The 16,373-nt window shown below is 45.2% G+C and overlaps 1 protein-coding gene across 2 annotated transcripts in view; it reads left to right on the top strand.

Annotated features, from left to right (window-relative positions):
* LRRC2 (leucine rich repeat containing 2) overlaps positions 1-15,069 on the top strand; it is an 86,303-nt gene extending 71,234 nt beyond the window's left edge. For both annotated transcript variants that reach the window (XM_053408221.1, XM_053408220.1), the window contains exons 6-9: positions 2,685-2,830; positions 4,833-4,988; positions 7,267-7,403; positions 13,324-15,069. In XM_053408221.1, the coding sequence (XP_053264196.1) occupies positions 2,685-2,830; positions 4,833-4,988; positions 7,267-7,403; positions 13,324-13,373 (489 nt within the window). In that variant the 3' untranslated portion in view covers positions 13,374-15,069. The remainder of the gene's footprint in view (positions 1-2,684; positions 2,831-4,832; positions 4,989-7,266; positions 7,404-13,323) is intronic.
* Positions 15,070-16,373: the final 1,304 nt, after the last annotated feature.

Below are 16,373 nucleotides of genomic sequence, written 5' to 3'. Positions count from 1 at the left end.
AGAAAAAATTATACAGTCATACCTTGGTTTTCAAACGGCTTCGTTCTCAAACGTTTTGGCTTCCAAACGCCACAAACCTGGAAGTGAGTGTTCTGGTTTGCAAACTATTTTTGGAAGCCGAACGTCTGACTTCTGTGGCTTCGGATTGGCTGCAGGAGCTTCCTGCAGCCAATCAGAAGCCACACTTTGGTTTCCTAACATTTTGGAAGTCAAATGGAGTTCTGGAATGGATTCCGTTCGACCTCCCTGCCCCTCCCTGGCTATGCCCATGGTGGGAAGGATCACCCTACTGCCAATCACCTGATCTTGTGAACCACCCCAAGATCTTTTGATGAAGGATGGTATATAAATCTAATAAATAAAATAATGATGACATGAAGTCACCCACATGGTTTGAAATCGAACTGGTGATCAACTGATGGGTGGCTTGCAAAGCCCAGTGCCCTTTCAGGAGCTGCCATGATTATCTGCGCTTGCAAGGGCACAGTGCAAATTTATATGCACACATTCAAATTGAGAAACAATTACTGTAATTTAAAAAGAAATGCAGTGCTCTCAAACTCCAGCAAATCTGCTTTTAAATAGTACCCTGTTTCCTGTAGGTGAGCAAGGCTGACCTCTGCAATCTAATTATTTAGCAGTATTATCTGGTGATCTGGGAGGGTAAGAAGACATCCCAGGGTGCACAACTTGGGCTGGAAGAAGCACATCACTGCATAAAGGAAGCTCTGATTTCAGCACCACCTATGCTTGGAAAGGACACAGGTGGCTCTAGGGCTTGCTGATCAGAAGGTCAGCGGTTTGAATCCCCACGACGGGGTGAGCTCCCGTTTTTCAGTCCCAGCTCCTGCCCACCTAGCAGTTCGAAAGCACATCAAAGTGCAAGTAGACAAATAGGTACTGCTCCGGCAGGAAGGTAAACGGCGTTTCCATGCACTGCTCTGGTTCGCCAGAAATGGCTTAGTCATGCTGGCCACATGACCCGGAAGCTGTCTGCGGACAAACGCTCCCTCGGCTGACAGAGCGAGATGAGTGCGCAACCCCCGAGTCATCCACGTCTGGACCCAACGGTCAGGGGTCCTTTTACCTTTATCTTTGCTTGGAAAACAGGCTAAAATTTAGCAAGAATTGCTACTGGCAACTTCTGTTTATCTCAAAGGTTTTCTTTGGATTAAATATATTGGAGTCATACAGGTGTTATGCAAGGCCGAATAAAGCAATGTCACACAACATTGCTATCATATTTCTTCCACAAGGGCTCGTGGATTGTACCCCATAAGCAAAAGAAGATGTTGTTTAAATTCTTTCCCATATTTCCCCTGCTTGTTTACTTTTATTGTGCCTTTTCTAGGAAACAGGATTAATTTGATTTCTTGGCTTTCAGGTGTCTTTTGCTCTCCAGGAAAACTGTTAGATTAAAGCAAAGCATCATCCTTTGCCAGTCTCCTAAAGAACTGGGGACATTAAAATTCTGATCCTTAATCCATTTCTTGAAAGCAAGCCTAACTGATTTTAATATAATGTGTGTGATCTAGGCAAAGTTAGGCTCTTTTATGTCCCACTGATTTCCATGAAAGAGAAAGCGAAGCACATTTAATTAATATATGCAAGTGAGCAATTATCATTTTTTACCCTCTGGGGCATGTGAAGCTTAAATGTGTGTGCCTGTATCTGAGTCTTCCTAATTGTACTTTCAAATATTTGCAGTGGAAGCCCAAGCCAGATTACTGGTGATGGCAGCCTTGTGTGAAGCATCTCTCCTCTAGCTGCTGCCATTGATTGGAGAAGATTGGAGGATCTTGATTGGAGGAAGGAGGTTTCTCATCTTCTTCAGTGTTCCCCGAGTGGTGAACGTCTAGTGAATGTGTGCAGAACTGTAGACCCAGGCTACAATCTTTCCCCACCTACTGGGGAGTTAATTCCATTGAAAATGGGTCTTACTAATGAGTATTAATTATAGGATTGCACCCTTAGAGCAGTAGCCTGAGCAATATTTTAAGTTTCTAGCATTGCTTGAAGTGAGAGCTGGACCATAAAGAAGGCTGATCGCCAAAGAATTGATGCTTTTGAATTATGGTGCTGGAGGAGACTCTTGAGAGTCCCATGGACTGCAAGAAGATCAAACCTATCCATTCTGAAGGAAATCAGCCCTGAGTGCTCACTGGTAGGACAGATCCTGAAGCTGAGACCCCAGTACTTTGGCCACCTCATGAGAAGAGAAGACTCCCTGGAAAAGACCCTGATGTTGGGAAAGATGGAGGGCACAAGAAGAAGGGGACGACAGAGGACGAGATCGTTGGACAGTGTTCTCGAAGCTACAAACATGAGTCTGACCAAGCTGCGGGAGGCAGTGGAAGACAGAAGTGCCTGACGTGCTCTGGTCCATGGGGTCACGAAAAGTCGGACACGACTAAACAACAACAACAACAAGCAAAGTCAGGAAGAATGCATAGGGTGGTATTAAGTTTTACCCACAGCACACCTATTGGAATTAGTGGATCTAACGTTTTCATGTTCATTCATTTCAGTGGGTCTGAGTAAAGCTTAGTTTTATAAAACCAATACAATTTTAATTCTTAGATACCTCTTTGTGCTTATATTGGGGGAGATGAAAACCCCAAGCTCCGTAATGAAATGCATTCTTTCCTCACTGAATTCTTCATAATTGTTGGTTTGTTTTACAGCTAAGTAACTTGAAAAAAGTGACCTTTGTCGATGTGTCAGCAAACAGTTTCCCCTCAATTCCAATATGTGTGCTGCGGATGTCAAGTTTGCAGTGGTTGGATATGAGCAGCAACAACCTCAAAGATCTCCCACAAGACATAGACAGGTAGTCCTTTATATTGCCTTTGAAATTAAGTTTGGTTGTAACAAACGAAGCATTGACTGACTATACTGTCTAAATTTGGAGGTGGTGTGGATTGGAAGGTTGTCTAACTCAGTGTTGGCTGGTACCCATTAGCAAAAGGGAGGTAGACCACCAGTAAGAAGAGAAGAAAAAGAGTTTGGACTTGATATCCCACCTTTCACTCCCCTTAAGGAGTCTCAAAGCAGCTAACAATCTCCTCTCCCTTCCTCCCCCACAACAAACACTCTGTGAGGTGAGTGAGGCTGAGAGACTTCAAAGAAGTGTGACTAGCCCAAGGTCACCCAGAAGCTGCATGTGGAGGAGCGGGGAATCGAACCCGGTTCACCAGATTACGAGTCCATCGCTCTTAACCACTACACCATGCTGGCTCTCTAAGTGGAGCCACAGCCAATGAGAGGTGGAGACAACAGATTCTCGTTCTTTCCCCATTCTCCCCACTACTGAATTCTGCAAGTGGAACACTGAGACTAAGGACTTAGCCACACCTTCATTTGCTCCACTGCTTTCCACTGGAGAAACCTGATTTTTAGCACTGAATTGGCTTTTCTGTGGATTGCCATTTGTTCTGATTTAGCACTAAAGAGCCAGTTTTCTGGGGGAAAGTGGCAGGGCAAAGGGAAAACTGCTCAGACCCATGCCTGAAAAGTGTCAGACAAGAAGGAAGCCTCTCAGATGCATGTTTTCTATGCATGGGATATAGTGTGGATGAGCCCTAAGAAGGAGGATGCTGCAGGCAGTGCCACTCCATGAACTGGTAGCAAGTAAGAAGGCAGGTGCCTTGGGGCTGGCTGAGGGTGGATAGAGGCTGGTGTGGCAGTGCTTCATTTGCCCTTGTAGACCAGCCCCCACTGATCTAACTATCATTTGCAGTGGAAGCTATGAAACCTTGGATGTGCACAAATATTCTGGTCTATGAGCTGGAAGGTTGGTGGCAGCTAAGCCACATGTCTGCTGTCCTGCTTTGAAAGTAATTATGGTTAAGACTCTATAGCCATCTTCAGGTGGTAAAAAGAATGTGTGAAGGCTCAGCTTGGGTCAGAGGCATGGCTTCACCAGCCCTGCCCACAATTTCCCCTCCTCACCCAACATTTACATCTTCAGCATGAAGTTCAACAGAGAGGTTCTAAAGGCATTCAGAATCTTCCCAGTTTCAGTCCTTGTGTTCTTTTGCATGCCTGAAGGAAGTTTATATCAGGGGTGGGGAACCTGTGACCCTCCAAATGTGGTTTGACTCCAGCTTCCATCAGGCCCAGCTAGCATACATGATGGTTCGGGATGGTGGGAGTTGAGTCTACCGACATCCTTGGTTTATAGTGTATTTAGCTTAAGGCTGTGCCTGACATTTATACACACTCTCACACAAACACCATTCTCCATCAGTTAATGAGAAAAGAAATTGCATTCCAAAATTATCAAATGGGAAAGAGGACGAGTTTGGATTTGATACCCCTCTTTATCACTACCCAAAGGAGCCCCAAAGCGGCTAACATTCTCCTTTCCCTTCCTCCCCCACAACAAACACTCTGTGAGGTGAGTGGGGCTGAGAGACGTCAGAGAAGTGTGACTAGCCCAAGGTCACCCAGCAGCTGCATGTGGAGGAGCAGGGAAGTGAACCCGGTTCACCAGATTACAAGTCTACCGCTCTTAACCACTACACCACACTGGCTCTGAAAGAAAATTTCAGTGACATTCTCATGGAAGGAGGGTGGGAATTTTGCTACAACTGCCTTGCTCTTTGGCAGGTGTTTTCTGAGTGCCTTTACTTTCATCCTGCAAATCATCTTCCCAGTGGCCTGCATTTTCAGCTCTCCTGAGTGCATGCATTTCCTGGAAACCTTCTCATTTCCTCATGGCCTGGCAAATACAGATTATCATATCAATAGGACGTTTGCTAGTATATAAGCAAACATATCAGCTATGGTATTAATGCATTTAACTATGGAACTCTTTTTGATCTCCCAAGGCTGGAAGAATTACAAACTCTTCTCCTGCAGAAAAACGAGCTTACTTATCTTCCACAAGCTTTGGTCAACATGTCGAAGCTCACTTTACTGGCAGTGAGTGGTGATAAGTTGGTTAAGATGCCCACAGCTATATGTGAGTCAACCACAGGTTTAAAGTAAGTAATCAATAACAACTTCAAAAAATGTTCTTCCTTTTCTCTTTCCTGGATCTATTCCCCTAGATTCTACAATGGATGGAATCTAATCCTGCATTTTCTTCACATAATCTAACTCCCAACACACACACACACAATATTACGTCCAGGTTACAAGGTGTCACAAACAGGTAGCAGAAGAAGCATCTTGACAGCTATGCTTGTAAAACAAGGGGTGAGGGGATAAGGAAAACTCTTTTAGGTACCCAAGAAACTATGTTCATGGCTTGCTGTTGGGGAATAGGGGCAATGAAGGTCACATCCACACTAAGCAATTTCCCCAACAATCCTGGCAACTGTAGTTTGCTAAAGGTGCTGGGAATTGTAGCATGGTAAGGATGGGGAGTATGGTGAGTAGCGGCACCTGTTTTTCTAGGAAAAAAGCACTGATCATAACCATATTTGCAGATAAGATAAAGCCTCCTTTAGCCCAATTAATTCTGTAATAATCCTGCCATATTAAACAAATTCAGGACAACCAACACAATCAGTGTGTGGGTGCAACCATTATTGTGTGATCTCCACAATTAGAACATATCTAACTTCCTATGGTAAGCATAAGATTGTCAGGGTTGGTCATGTGCTATGCCATGCTGCCTGTGGCAGCCGTTTTGCATTATGCCACCCCCAGCAGCTATTTTCTGGTGAGTACCCTCAGTACATTCTCAAAATTCAAAATCTGCTGTCTCCTTCTAAAAGGTTGCTGACCCCTGGTTTAAGGCCTTTGCTCTCAGAACCAGTAATTCTGATCATGGTCTCATGGGGGCTAGTAGGGATCTGAATATTGAGCCATGGAAGTGTGCCAGGAGGAGCAGAGCTCACATATTGTGGGAATGTTAAGGATAGTAAAGGTAAGGTCCAGTCGTGGCCGACTCTGGGGTTGCGGTGCTCATCTCACTTTACTGGCCAAGGGAGCCGGCGTACAGCTTCCGGGTCATGTGGTCAGCATGGCGAACCAGAGCAGCACACGGAAACGCCGTTTACCTTCCCGCTGGAGGGGTACCTATTTATCTACTTGCACTTGGTGTGCTTTCGAACTGCTAGGTTGGCAGGAGCAGGGACCGAGCAACGGGAGCTCACCCCGTCATGGGGATTCGAACCAGTGACCTTCTGATTGGCAAGTCCTAGGCTCTGTGGTTTAACCCACAGTGCCACCCGCGTCCCATTAAGGATAGTAGGAAAGGATATATTGAATAAGTATCCTTCCTTCACTCTAGTGAGTGATGTAGCAGAGCCGATCCCCCTCAATATACCAGGAAGCTAGTTTGCAGATTCATTTGAATCTCTTTAGTTAAGTGATCCAATTTGGCTTGCCCAGATGGATTATTCCTGGTGTCCCCTTTTATCCCTCTTAAAAGAATAAAGAGACAAGAGTCTTTCCTTAAAAGTAACAAGAAATTTACTCACATTCAGTTCACAATTAGACCCCTGAAAGGCAGGTTTTCCTTAGTAGTTACATAACAATCTGTCAGTTTATCTCACATGGAGAGTGAGCGTACGTGCTGCTGGCTGAGAGCCAGCAGACAGCAAAAATTATATTAAGAGAACAAAATGGCAGCAAGAGAGCAGCAAGCAAGAGAGGAGAGCAAGAGAGAGAAAATGGTTGCGTGACTTGACTTTTATGGAGTCAGCCAGGGCCACGCCCATCTCCCAGGTCACATGCAGGGGGAGGATTCTCCAGACCAATGGAACACGAAGTTACACTGACTGGATGTCCCCCTTGCCTGTGCCCACTCTAGGAAAATAAGGAATGTTGCATTTGACTGTTCCAATGGATTACATCCCACACATATGAATCTGGTGTTTCCCCCCTTCATAATTCTAGCTAACTCCCTTGAGTTAAAAATATTTTTCATGGTTTCCCCTGCTTCAGATTGCTGTGCAAAATTGAACTGAGAGGGTGGAGTCATATTTTTATGCTCCTCAGGAGGTAGAAAATATGTCTTTCAATTCAATAATTAAGCATGTGCTCTCAGTCTTGCGCGTGTCTGCCTCCACAAGGCTACTTCTGAATTAACGTTTATTCCAGCTAATTAGCATGAAAAGTGTGTGGCTTCTATGCCCACGAAAAGAGTAGCAAACTTTTGCCCATAGATAAATTGACTTTGCTCAGTAGCCAAGTAGGAAGAACGGAAAATTTATAGGGCAATAAATCATTTGGCATATAGCAAGTTACAGTCTGCTCATGATAAGGAACATTATATAACCCTCTTCATGCTAATATTTCATTTTTTTGCAGATTTATAAGCCTCAAGGATAACCCTCTTGAAACAACCTCATTTCAAGAGATTGACGAAATAACAGAAAGTGACCGTGATCGTGAGCTGTTTGAAAAAGAATTTATGAAAGCCTACATTACAGACCTCAGAGAAAGAGGTACGGACATATATCAGTGAGATTGGAGCCTAATTTCCTTTTCATTCCAGTGTATTGAGATGCTAATTTCAAACTGATTTCTTCATCACATTAGGGAGGAAAGTTAGTCAATTATACACTGCGATCCATGTGAGGTGTTTCATAGAGGATCTGGAATCTGGCACAGAGTCAAAATCCTTGAGAATAGCCATTTAAAACAGAAAGCGAGTTTCTCGATCATCTTATGGAGGTGTGCTTGAAATCTGCAAGGGGTGCATATAAAAAGGAGAAGGCTGGGAATTAAAGATTTTCTTTTTCACCCTGTAAGGCTGCTTTCCTCTCACTTTTCCTTTGTCACTGTCATGTCATCTGGTACATAGCTGCGTACATCACCTTGAGAGGTGTGTAGAAGAAGAGAAGTTAATGAATATAAGAGTCCCTAAAGCAGCTCTGCTCCATTATTAAAAAAACTCTTAAGGTAAAGGTAAAGGGACCCCTGACCATTAGGTCCAGTCGTGGCCGACTCTGGGGTTGTGGCGCTCATCTCGCTTTATTGGCCGAGGGAGCCGGCATACAGCTTCCTGGTCATGTGGCCAGCGTGACTAAGCCACTTCTGGCAAACCGGAGCAGTGCACGGAAACGCCGTTTACCTTCCCGCCGGAGCGGTACCTATTTATCTACTTGCACTTTGACGTGCTTTCGAACTGTTAGGTTGGCAGGAGCTGGGACCGAGCAACGGGAGCTCACCCCGTCGCGGGGATTCGAACCGCCGACCTTCTGATCGGCAAGTCCTAGGCTCTGTGGTTTACCCACAGCGCCACTCTTAGCCAACCATATAACCATTCTTATCTGAACTTAAGAAAATCCTGCTGGATAAGACCAATGGCCCACATCCTGTTCTTACCCAGATGCCTTCTGGGAAACCGGCAAGCAGTACCTGAGAACAGGACCTGTGTACGGTTTCCAGAAACTGGCATTTAGAAATCTGGTTACCATATTTTTTTCAATGAATCCGGGGACACTTTTTATTCTTCTTTGAAGCTGAGCAGAAACAGGGAGTCAGTAGTGGGGATGGTGAGGCAAAAGACCTGGGCCCAAGCACACATGCATATTGTATAAAGCTGCAAATCCCTTGTTTCACACCCTGTGAAACATAAATGCGCAGAGTTTTTAAAAAACTGGGCAATGGCGCGCCGAGTGCCTGTGACTCCCGAGCCTCCCCCAATCTTCTGCCCCCTTCCCCCTTTGTTTTGACAGATCAGGGAGGCTCGGGAGTATTGGGCGGCTGGCCATTGCCCAGTTTTTTAAAAACTCTGCCCATTTATGTTTCACAGGGTGCGAAAGAAGGGCTTTGCACCTTGCCTGGCAGAGAAACCGTGCGCCTTGCACCCCTCCTGGGCAATGGCCGCCTGCCCACAACTCCTGAGCCTCCCCCAATCTGTCAAAACAAAGGGGGGAGAGGGCAGGAAATCTGTACCGCTGGACGTCCCTGGTTCCTCCTCTGCAGTGGTGGCGGCAGCAAGCAGTGAGCAGCTCCTGAAGCCAGCCAGAGCCAAGTGCACTACCAGACTGGCTCTGGGCTGCTGAGGCTGCCGCTGCCACGTTTCCCAGGGACAGATTTGCAAATCTGGGGGCATTCCAGGGATAGAATTTCTCTGGGGACAGATTTGCAAATCCAGGGACTGTCCCCGGGAACTGGGGATGTCTGGGAACCCAAATTTAGAAGCATCTCTGCCTCCAACCATAGACGCAGAGAATAGTCATCATGGCTAGTACCCTCTGATATCCTTGCCTTCCACGAATTTGTCCAATCCTCTTTTAAAGCGATCCAAGTTTAAGAATGTGCCAACAACTACAAAATTATAGATCATTAAACTCATCTGCCCCTGGCTCCACAAGGCCCCAATTATTTCCAAGAAAGCCAATTTCGTGCTAAACCACGTATAGAGCCTTGGCACAAGCATATTCGTCTTGCCAGTAGAATTATTTCTCATATTATGTCCTGGAGCCAAAGAGTTTCTACTCAAGCAGTGGTACTTCTGAAGCTGCTTTCCCTAGCCCAGCACATGAAAAATGATGTTATTGATACAGTGGTACCTTGGTAGTCGAACAGCTTGGCTCCCGAACAACTCGGCTCCTGAATGCCCTGGTTTGCGAACATTTTTCAGAAGCCCAACGTCCAACGTGGCTTCCATGACCTCCGATTGAGTGCAGGAAGCTCCTGCAGCCAATCGGAAGCCACTCCTTGGTTTTTGAATGTTTTCGGGAGTCAAACGGACTCCCGGAATGGATTAAGTTTGAGAACCAAGGTACCACTGTGCTGCCATAATGGGCCAGCCCTCAGGTTTACTTATATTCAGGAATGCTGCCTGTCAGAGTGACCTTGGGCCTGCTGGATCTGTCCCTCACTTTCTCAAGAGTCCTCTGGATTAGGCTACTTAACTATGCCAGCCTGGAACATTATGGTTTCAACAGGAAGGAGGAATTTAAAAACTACCAATGAGAAAACAAATGGTGAAAAATGATCCCATCTCCTGCTTTGGCCAGTTGTCAGAGCTTTGGATGCGATGGAATGTGAACTCTCCCTCCAATTTAGGCTTCTTCCAACAAAGCCCACTGAATATTTGACCAAAACTAGCCCTCTTTTTTAAGGGACGCGGGTGGTGCTGTGGGGTAAACCACAGAGCCTAGGACTTGCTGATCAGAAGGTCACCAGTTTGAATCCCCGCGACAGGGTGAGCTCCCGTTGTTCGGCCCCTGCTCCTGCCAACCTAGCAGTTCGAAAGCACATCAATGTGCAAGTAGATAAATAGGTACCGCTCCGGCGGGAAGGTAAATGGTGTTTCCGTGCACTGCTCTGGTTCACCAGAAGCGGCTTAGTCATGCTGGCCACATGACCCGGAAGCTGTCTGCGGACAAACGCCAGCTCCCTCGGCCAGTAAAGCGAGATGAGCGCCGCAACCCCAGAGTCGGTCACAACTGGACCTAATGGTCAGGGGTCCCTTTACCTTTACCTAGCCCTCTTTTACTTCCATTCCATATAAACAAAATTCACAAGTCATGCATTTCAAACTAAGACTGTGAATAGATGGTAACTTTTCATCCCAAGTGCTGTTCTTAGTATCATTTGTGAAAACACCCCAAGCTGGATCAGTTTGCAAGAATCCAGTTGGGAGACATCCCTGTAATTCACAGAAGGTAGGTATTCAGTAATGATCATGTTGGAGGCATCACACTTATCAAACTTAGTGGATTTATAGACAGATAACTCTGTGCTTGCTTATCTGTTTTGGAAGTTCCGTGTGGACTCAAACTGCTGGATATTGGTTTTTATTGTCAAGTGGCCAAACACTGCCATAATCTTTGCCATTTTTTAGGGCAAGCAGCCCATTCATGCTTCTTGAAAGTAAATAATTACTCCAACTGGGAGCCATTGAGGGATTGGGTTAACAGCTGGATTGCAGGAAGACAGTCTGAGGCAGTCGCTTTAGGGGGAAAGATTAGGAAGGTTGTGTGTATAATTGTGTTAGGTCAGGAGTAACTATACATGGTGCTCTAACAGACTTTATGACTTGTCCAAGCACATAAAAACAGAGGCCTACGAGAGTCTGACTTGAGACGAGTCATGAAGTTTGTTAGAGTGTCATGTACAGTTACTGTCTTAAACAGTACATTGTTGGTTAATAATGAAATATTAGGAGAACAAGCAAGACCTTGATTTTTTTTTGGAATTAGACTATGTGGAAACTGAAACCTCATATATGCAGGTGAGACTAGTTCCTGACCCAGAGACAACATCAGTTGCTTTAACACAGGAAATGGGCACCTGTGGCCTTCCAGATGTTGCTGGAGAACGAAAAGCCATGTGGTGTAGTGGTTAGAGCAGGCTTCCTCAACCTTGGCCCTCCAGATGTTTTTGGCCTACAACTCCCATGATCCCTAGCTAGCAGGACCAGTGGTCAGGGATGATGTGAATTGTAGTCTCAAAATATCCAGAGGGCTGAGGTTGAGGAAGCCTGGGTTAGAGTGTTGGACTAGGACCTGGGACATGAGGGTTTAAATCCCCACTTGACCATCATGAAGCTCATTGGGTGACTTTCGGCCAGTCACTGCCTCTCAGCCTAACCCACCTCACAGGCTTGTTGTGCGGATTAAATGAGGAGGAGAGAACTATGGATGCCACCTTGATAAAAAGGTGGGATATAAATGAAGAAGAAGAAGAAGAAGAGTTTGGATTTGAAGGAGCCCCAAAGCGGCTAACATTCTCCTTTCCCTTCCTCCCCCACAACAAACACTCTGTGAGGTGAGTGAGGCTGAGAGACTTCAGAGAAGGGTGACTGGCCCAAGGTCACCCAGCAGCTGCATGTGGAGGAGCGAAGACGCGAACCCTGTTCCCCAGATTACGAGTCTACCACACTTAACCACTACACCACACTGGCTCTCAGTGCAATGAATTAGAATAATAATATATGGTAACTCCCGTCGTCCCTGACCATTGGCCATGCTGACCGGGGCTGATGGAAGTAGAAGCCCAACAACATCTGGAGGACCACCATCTCTGTTCAGCTCCTGGATGGTGAGGCATTGTTCAAAAGAGTGTTTCCCCTGATGCTATCATGGTCCAGCCTCCTCCTCTGTCAGCAGAACATGATTCTTGGTTGCTGCAGCTCAGGGGATGGGGAGGGTAAGAGAATGGCCTCTGCTTCACCATGGAAAGAGTCACTGTTCCTGAATTATGCCTTATTGCCCTGGAACTATTCAAGCGACAAGCTTTGTCTCTAGTTCAAGGACAAACAAGTCAAGGAGATCACAATAGTCATATGGCTGACATAGGGAGGGGAAGCATTGATTGGGCCACCAGAATGTTACAAGGGGCCCAATGAGTTGGGAAAGCCACTTTCTTCGGGGGAGTAGAGCTTTGGTGTAAAGCAAGGATGGGAAACCTGCAATCCGGAAGAAGCCACTGGCTCCTGGCTCTCACCAGCACGGCCAACATGAGGGGTCAGCAAGGTTTACCTCGCCTGGGCCGGTTCACTCCAGCGGAGATCCCTCTGTGGGCTGCATTGCGCGCGTGGCCACGATTTCCGGCATCTGCACAGACGTGGTTTGACACGATTTCTGGCATCTGCATCTGCGCAGACACAATTTTCGGCGTCGGAGCATTGCGCAGGTTTAGCGCAGTGTGCAGGGACTCACCGAGTGGGCGGCTCAGTTTGGGGGCGGCTTGTGGGCCGGTTAAACGACCCCCGTGGGCCCCTTGTGGCCCATGGGCCTTAGGTTGCCTACCCCTGGCCAACATTATGGGCTGATTGGAGTTGGAATCCAACAAACTTTGGGGAGCTACAGGTTCCCCACTCCTGATTTTAAGCTTTTTTCATTATCTTTCCTCCCCTAACTTCTTGTAACTTAAGATCATTTTTTCTTTTCTCTCTGAATAGCATGATCAGTTGTTTTCTTTCAGAATTTTTTTAAAATATGGATACTACATCTTTCCCACATCCTTAAACATATTATTTTCTCATATGGGATGTCTTCTAGGGCCATTATAACCCTCCCCAATTTTATTATTATACTTACAATATATCTGAAATGGAGGTCCTCAGAACTGAACCTAGTGATCAGATAGATTGTAGAAAACTGTGCAGAGCACCCTTTGTGTGTCTGACATCTTGTGTGGAGCTTATCATGTGTATTTATTCATTTCATAAAATTTATATACCATTTGATTGTAGTGATTTACAACACCTCAAAGTGGAGACGGTATATCCATGTGTAGGGAACGCTCCTTGCAACAAAAGTTATTAATTTAAAACGTTTGGAGGATCTGGGTGGAGGGTGTAGCTTATTCCTGCAATTGTTTCAAGACCTGCCTAACCAAGTAAGCTACGAGCATTCAGAGATTGACAACTAACATAGTATACTTCTATTTTTCTCTTTGCAGAGACTGTTCCTTGCTACACTACAAAAGTATCACTTAGTGTCCAAATATGAGGTCTGGGATTCATACATCATCAGAGAACCCAAAGGTTTAATTTTGCCACAACAAATGGGAAAAACATCTTTAGTGTTAAGTGCCAATATAAGCTAAGAAGAAGAAGAAGAAGAAGAAGAAGAAGAAGAAGAAGAAGAAGAAGAAGAAGAAGAAGAAGAAGAAGAAATCAGTGTATATGGGATTTTTGTTGCATTAGCTTCAAATGACCAGGCTATGATGTGATAGTTGTATTCACCATGTGACTCTGTCTACCATTACAAAATGTTTCTTATGTGAAAATAGTTGATTCTTTAAAATGTGTGAGACACTGTAATTTTTTTTAGACCAAAAACAGGCATCTGAATTAAGATCTTCCCTTCTGTACTGACCATTTCTGTGTATGTGTCCGGTCTACTACAGCACTGTAAGAATCAATGCCTAATTAAAGCTGTTTTCCAGGCAGAGGGTTTTCTCTGCAAATGCCAGGTGTCCAGGACTAGTGTATCTGACACTTACAGCTCACAAGAGGACTATGCCAATCCCCCAGCTGGGGGGGTTCAGCACACCATCACTATCAAATCAGTGACTGTGGTGCTCAGTTGATACCATTTCCTAGAAGTACCTTCTCCCACTTCCTATTTAGTGGGACAGTCACCAGGGAAAGCTTCTGTCTGAACAGAGCCTTGGCTAATGGCAATTTCCCTGTAATTGTATCCTCAGAGAAAAGGTGATTGCTTGCAGTTAACGTGTTTACTCTGCTGTTCAGAACTGTCTTTTCCCGATGCTGCTTCACAGCTGAAATTACTGTCAGAAATATAAAGACTGCAGTGCAGAATTCTGCACGGATATGCCAGATGTGTGCACAGTTCTGGGGTGTCGTCCCCCCCCGAGTCTTCTCACAGCAGCTTCAAACCTTTCTGAATGCAGGAGGGTTTAAGAAAGCAATTTGCAGTTGAGCATGGCTCTGGCAAAAGTAAATTAGAACAGAGTAAACAAAGAAACAGGGCCTTTTTGCTGTGATTGTTGGAGCAAGAGTTTGCCTCATCCAGTGCAGCTTCCTAAACATCCCTGGGTGGCTTGGGATATAGAGCACAAACAGGAACTGCCATTTGGGAATGTGTTTGATTGTATTTTCAAAATCTTGATTAAGAGCAATAGCTAAGTATGCCAACTGAGTAGGAAAAACTAGCCTGGCCTGTTCTTGTGTATTTCACAGCAACTTGATATGCAGAATTCAGCTGGTAATGATTTTTTTCTTGCTGCAAACAGCTTCAGCACTTGCCAATAACAGGTGTATATTAAGCTACTGTTGAAGACATAGTTATAGCTGCCAATTGAAAAGTTGGCAACCCAAATTATGACACAGCGGCAGTTCGTCTGACAAGTAGCTTATTACAGTTTGAGAGATTTGTTAGAACTATAAGAGAAGAAAGAGCTCAGGAAACACGTTCCAGCTTTTAAAAAGCTAGAGTAATGTTTTAAAACTAGGCACTTTTCATTAGTATTGTTAATTCTGAAATGGCAGTATTTTTCTGTTATAAAAATATTTTTATTTTGTTTCAGTGTCACAGCCGTAAGTTCACTTTCTCTTATGACGGTTTAGTTGTTTTGTAGTCTGTCGTAACTTTTTTTGTATGTGTACAGTAGACTTTCAAAATGATTTTGTTTTGCATAGTTATTTTTTTCATTCGTTCAATAAACCATACTGATAACCTGCGCAGCTGTGAAGTTGTTTCATTTGTATGACACTCAGCAGATGTAGGCAGGTAAAAGGTTGAACAGACAGCTTATACTACCACATAAACATAGCAAATACCCATGTCATGTACAATGTAGGCTGCAATGCTATACACACAGGCCTGGTGTTGCCCCATCATCCTCAAGCAGCAATATCCCCCTATGGGATTCTGATGCCTCCCCTCAGATCATCGCACTGAGCTATAAGTAAACATCATTTTAAATTCCTACAATTTCCAGAGTCAAGCTATTCAGGACAACCCAGAGCACTGTGGGGAGTTTTAAATGGTGGCTTATCATACCAACCAGCCATGGCCAATAGGAAAGTCCAGAACATAGAGGTTTTTTTTGGCAAGGACCCCTTCAACTCTGGAGCCAGCTGGTAATCGCCTTCTAAATCTGGCCCGCGGACGGTCTGGGAATCAGCGTGTTTTTACATGAATAGAATGTGTCCGTTTATTTAAAATGCATCTCTGGGTTATTTTGGGGGCATAGGAATTCATTCTCCCCCCCAAAAAAAAATATAGTCCGGCCCCCCACAAGGTCTGAGGGACAGTGGACCGGCCCCCTGCTGAAAAAGTTTGCTGACCCCTGCCCTAGAACTTAATAAATGGTAGGATGTTGATTATTTGGGATGTGAAGGGAGAGAAATACAAGCTGCAGTTGAATTCCTGAGCTAGTCTATGCAAAAAGACCGACCTGGCCAAGCTAGGGCCATTAAGAAACAATAGAGGGCCATTGAGAGCCATTGGCAATGCAAGAGAATTGTCCTCCCCACTTGCCCTGAGGTGTGAACAGAGACAGGGGATTTGGTAGGTTGCCAGGGCAACTGAGGGTGAGGTGACAGGAAAAGAGAATCTTGAGCAAGGTGTTCTGGGAAGGAGGAGAAGAAAGGAAAACTGGGATCCATCTTGGGCAGACTGGCTGGAGACTGGGGGGGAGAGATGCCTTGGACTCCATGGCTGCACTGCTGTGGGAGACAATTGAAATTGAAATACTTTATCGTCACTTGTACAACTTGTATACAGTGAGATCACACGAGCACCCCCCACTCAGCTCTTTTAGCCTTAATTCCCCTCATTTACTGACTCACACCCACCAAACCCGAAAGTCAGTTGCCCTGTTGTTATCTTTTCATTCAGCAGCCTAACAGCCCATGGATAGAAGCTGTTCTTTACCCTGTTGGTGCAACTAATCATGCTTCTATATCTTCTGCCTGATATAGAAAGTGCCAGCCAGGGTGTGAATCATCCCTGAGAATTTTCCTCACTCTCCTGAGGCAA

Source organism: Podarcis raffonei, chromosome 11, assembly GCF_027172205.1.
Source record: "Podarcis raffonei isolate rPodRaf1 chromosome 11, rPodRaf1.pri, whole genome shotgun sequence".
Classification (NCBI taxonomy): Eukaryota; Metazoa; Chordata; class Lepidosauria; order Squamata; family Lacertidae; genus Podarcis; species Podarcis raffonei.
Note: the sequence above shows the minus strand (reverse complement) of the source record. Positions and strands in the feature narration are given on the sequence as shown.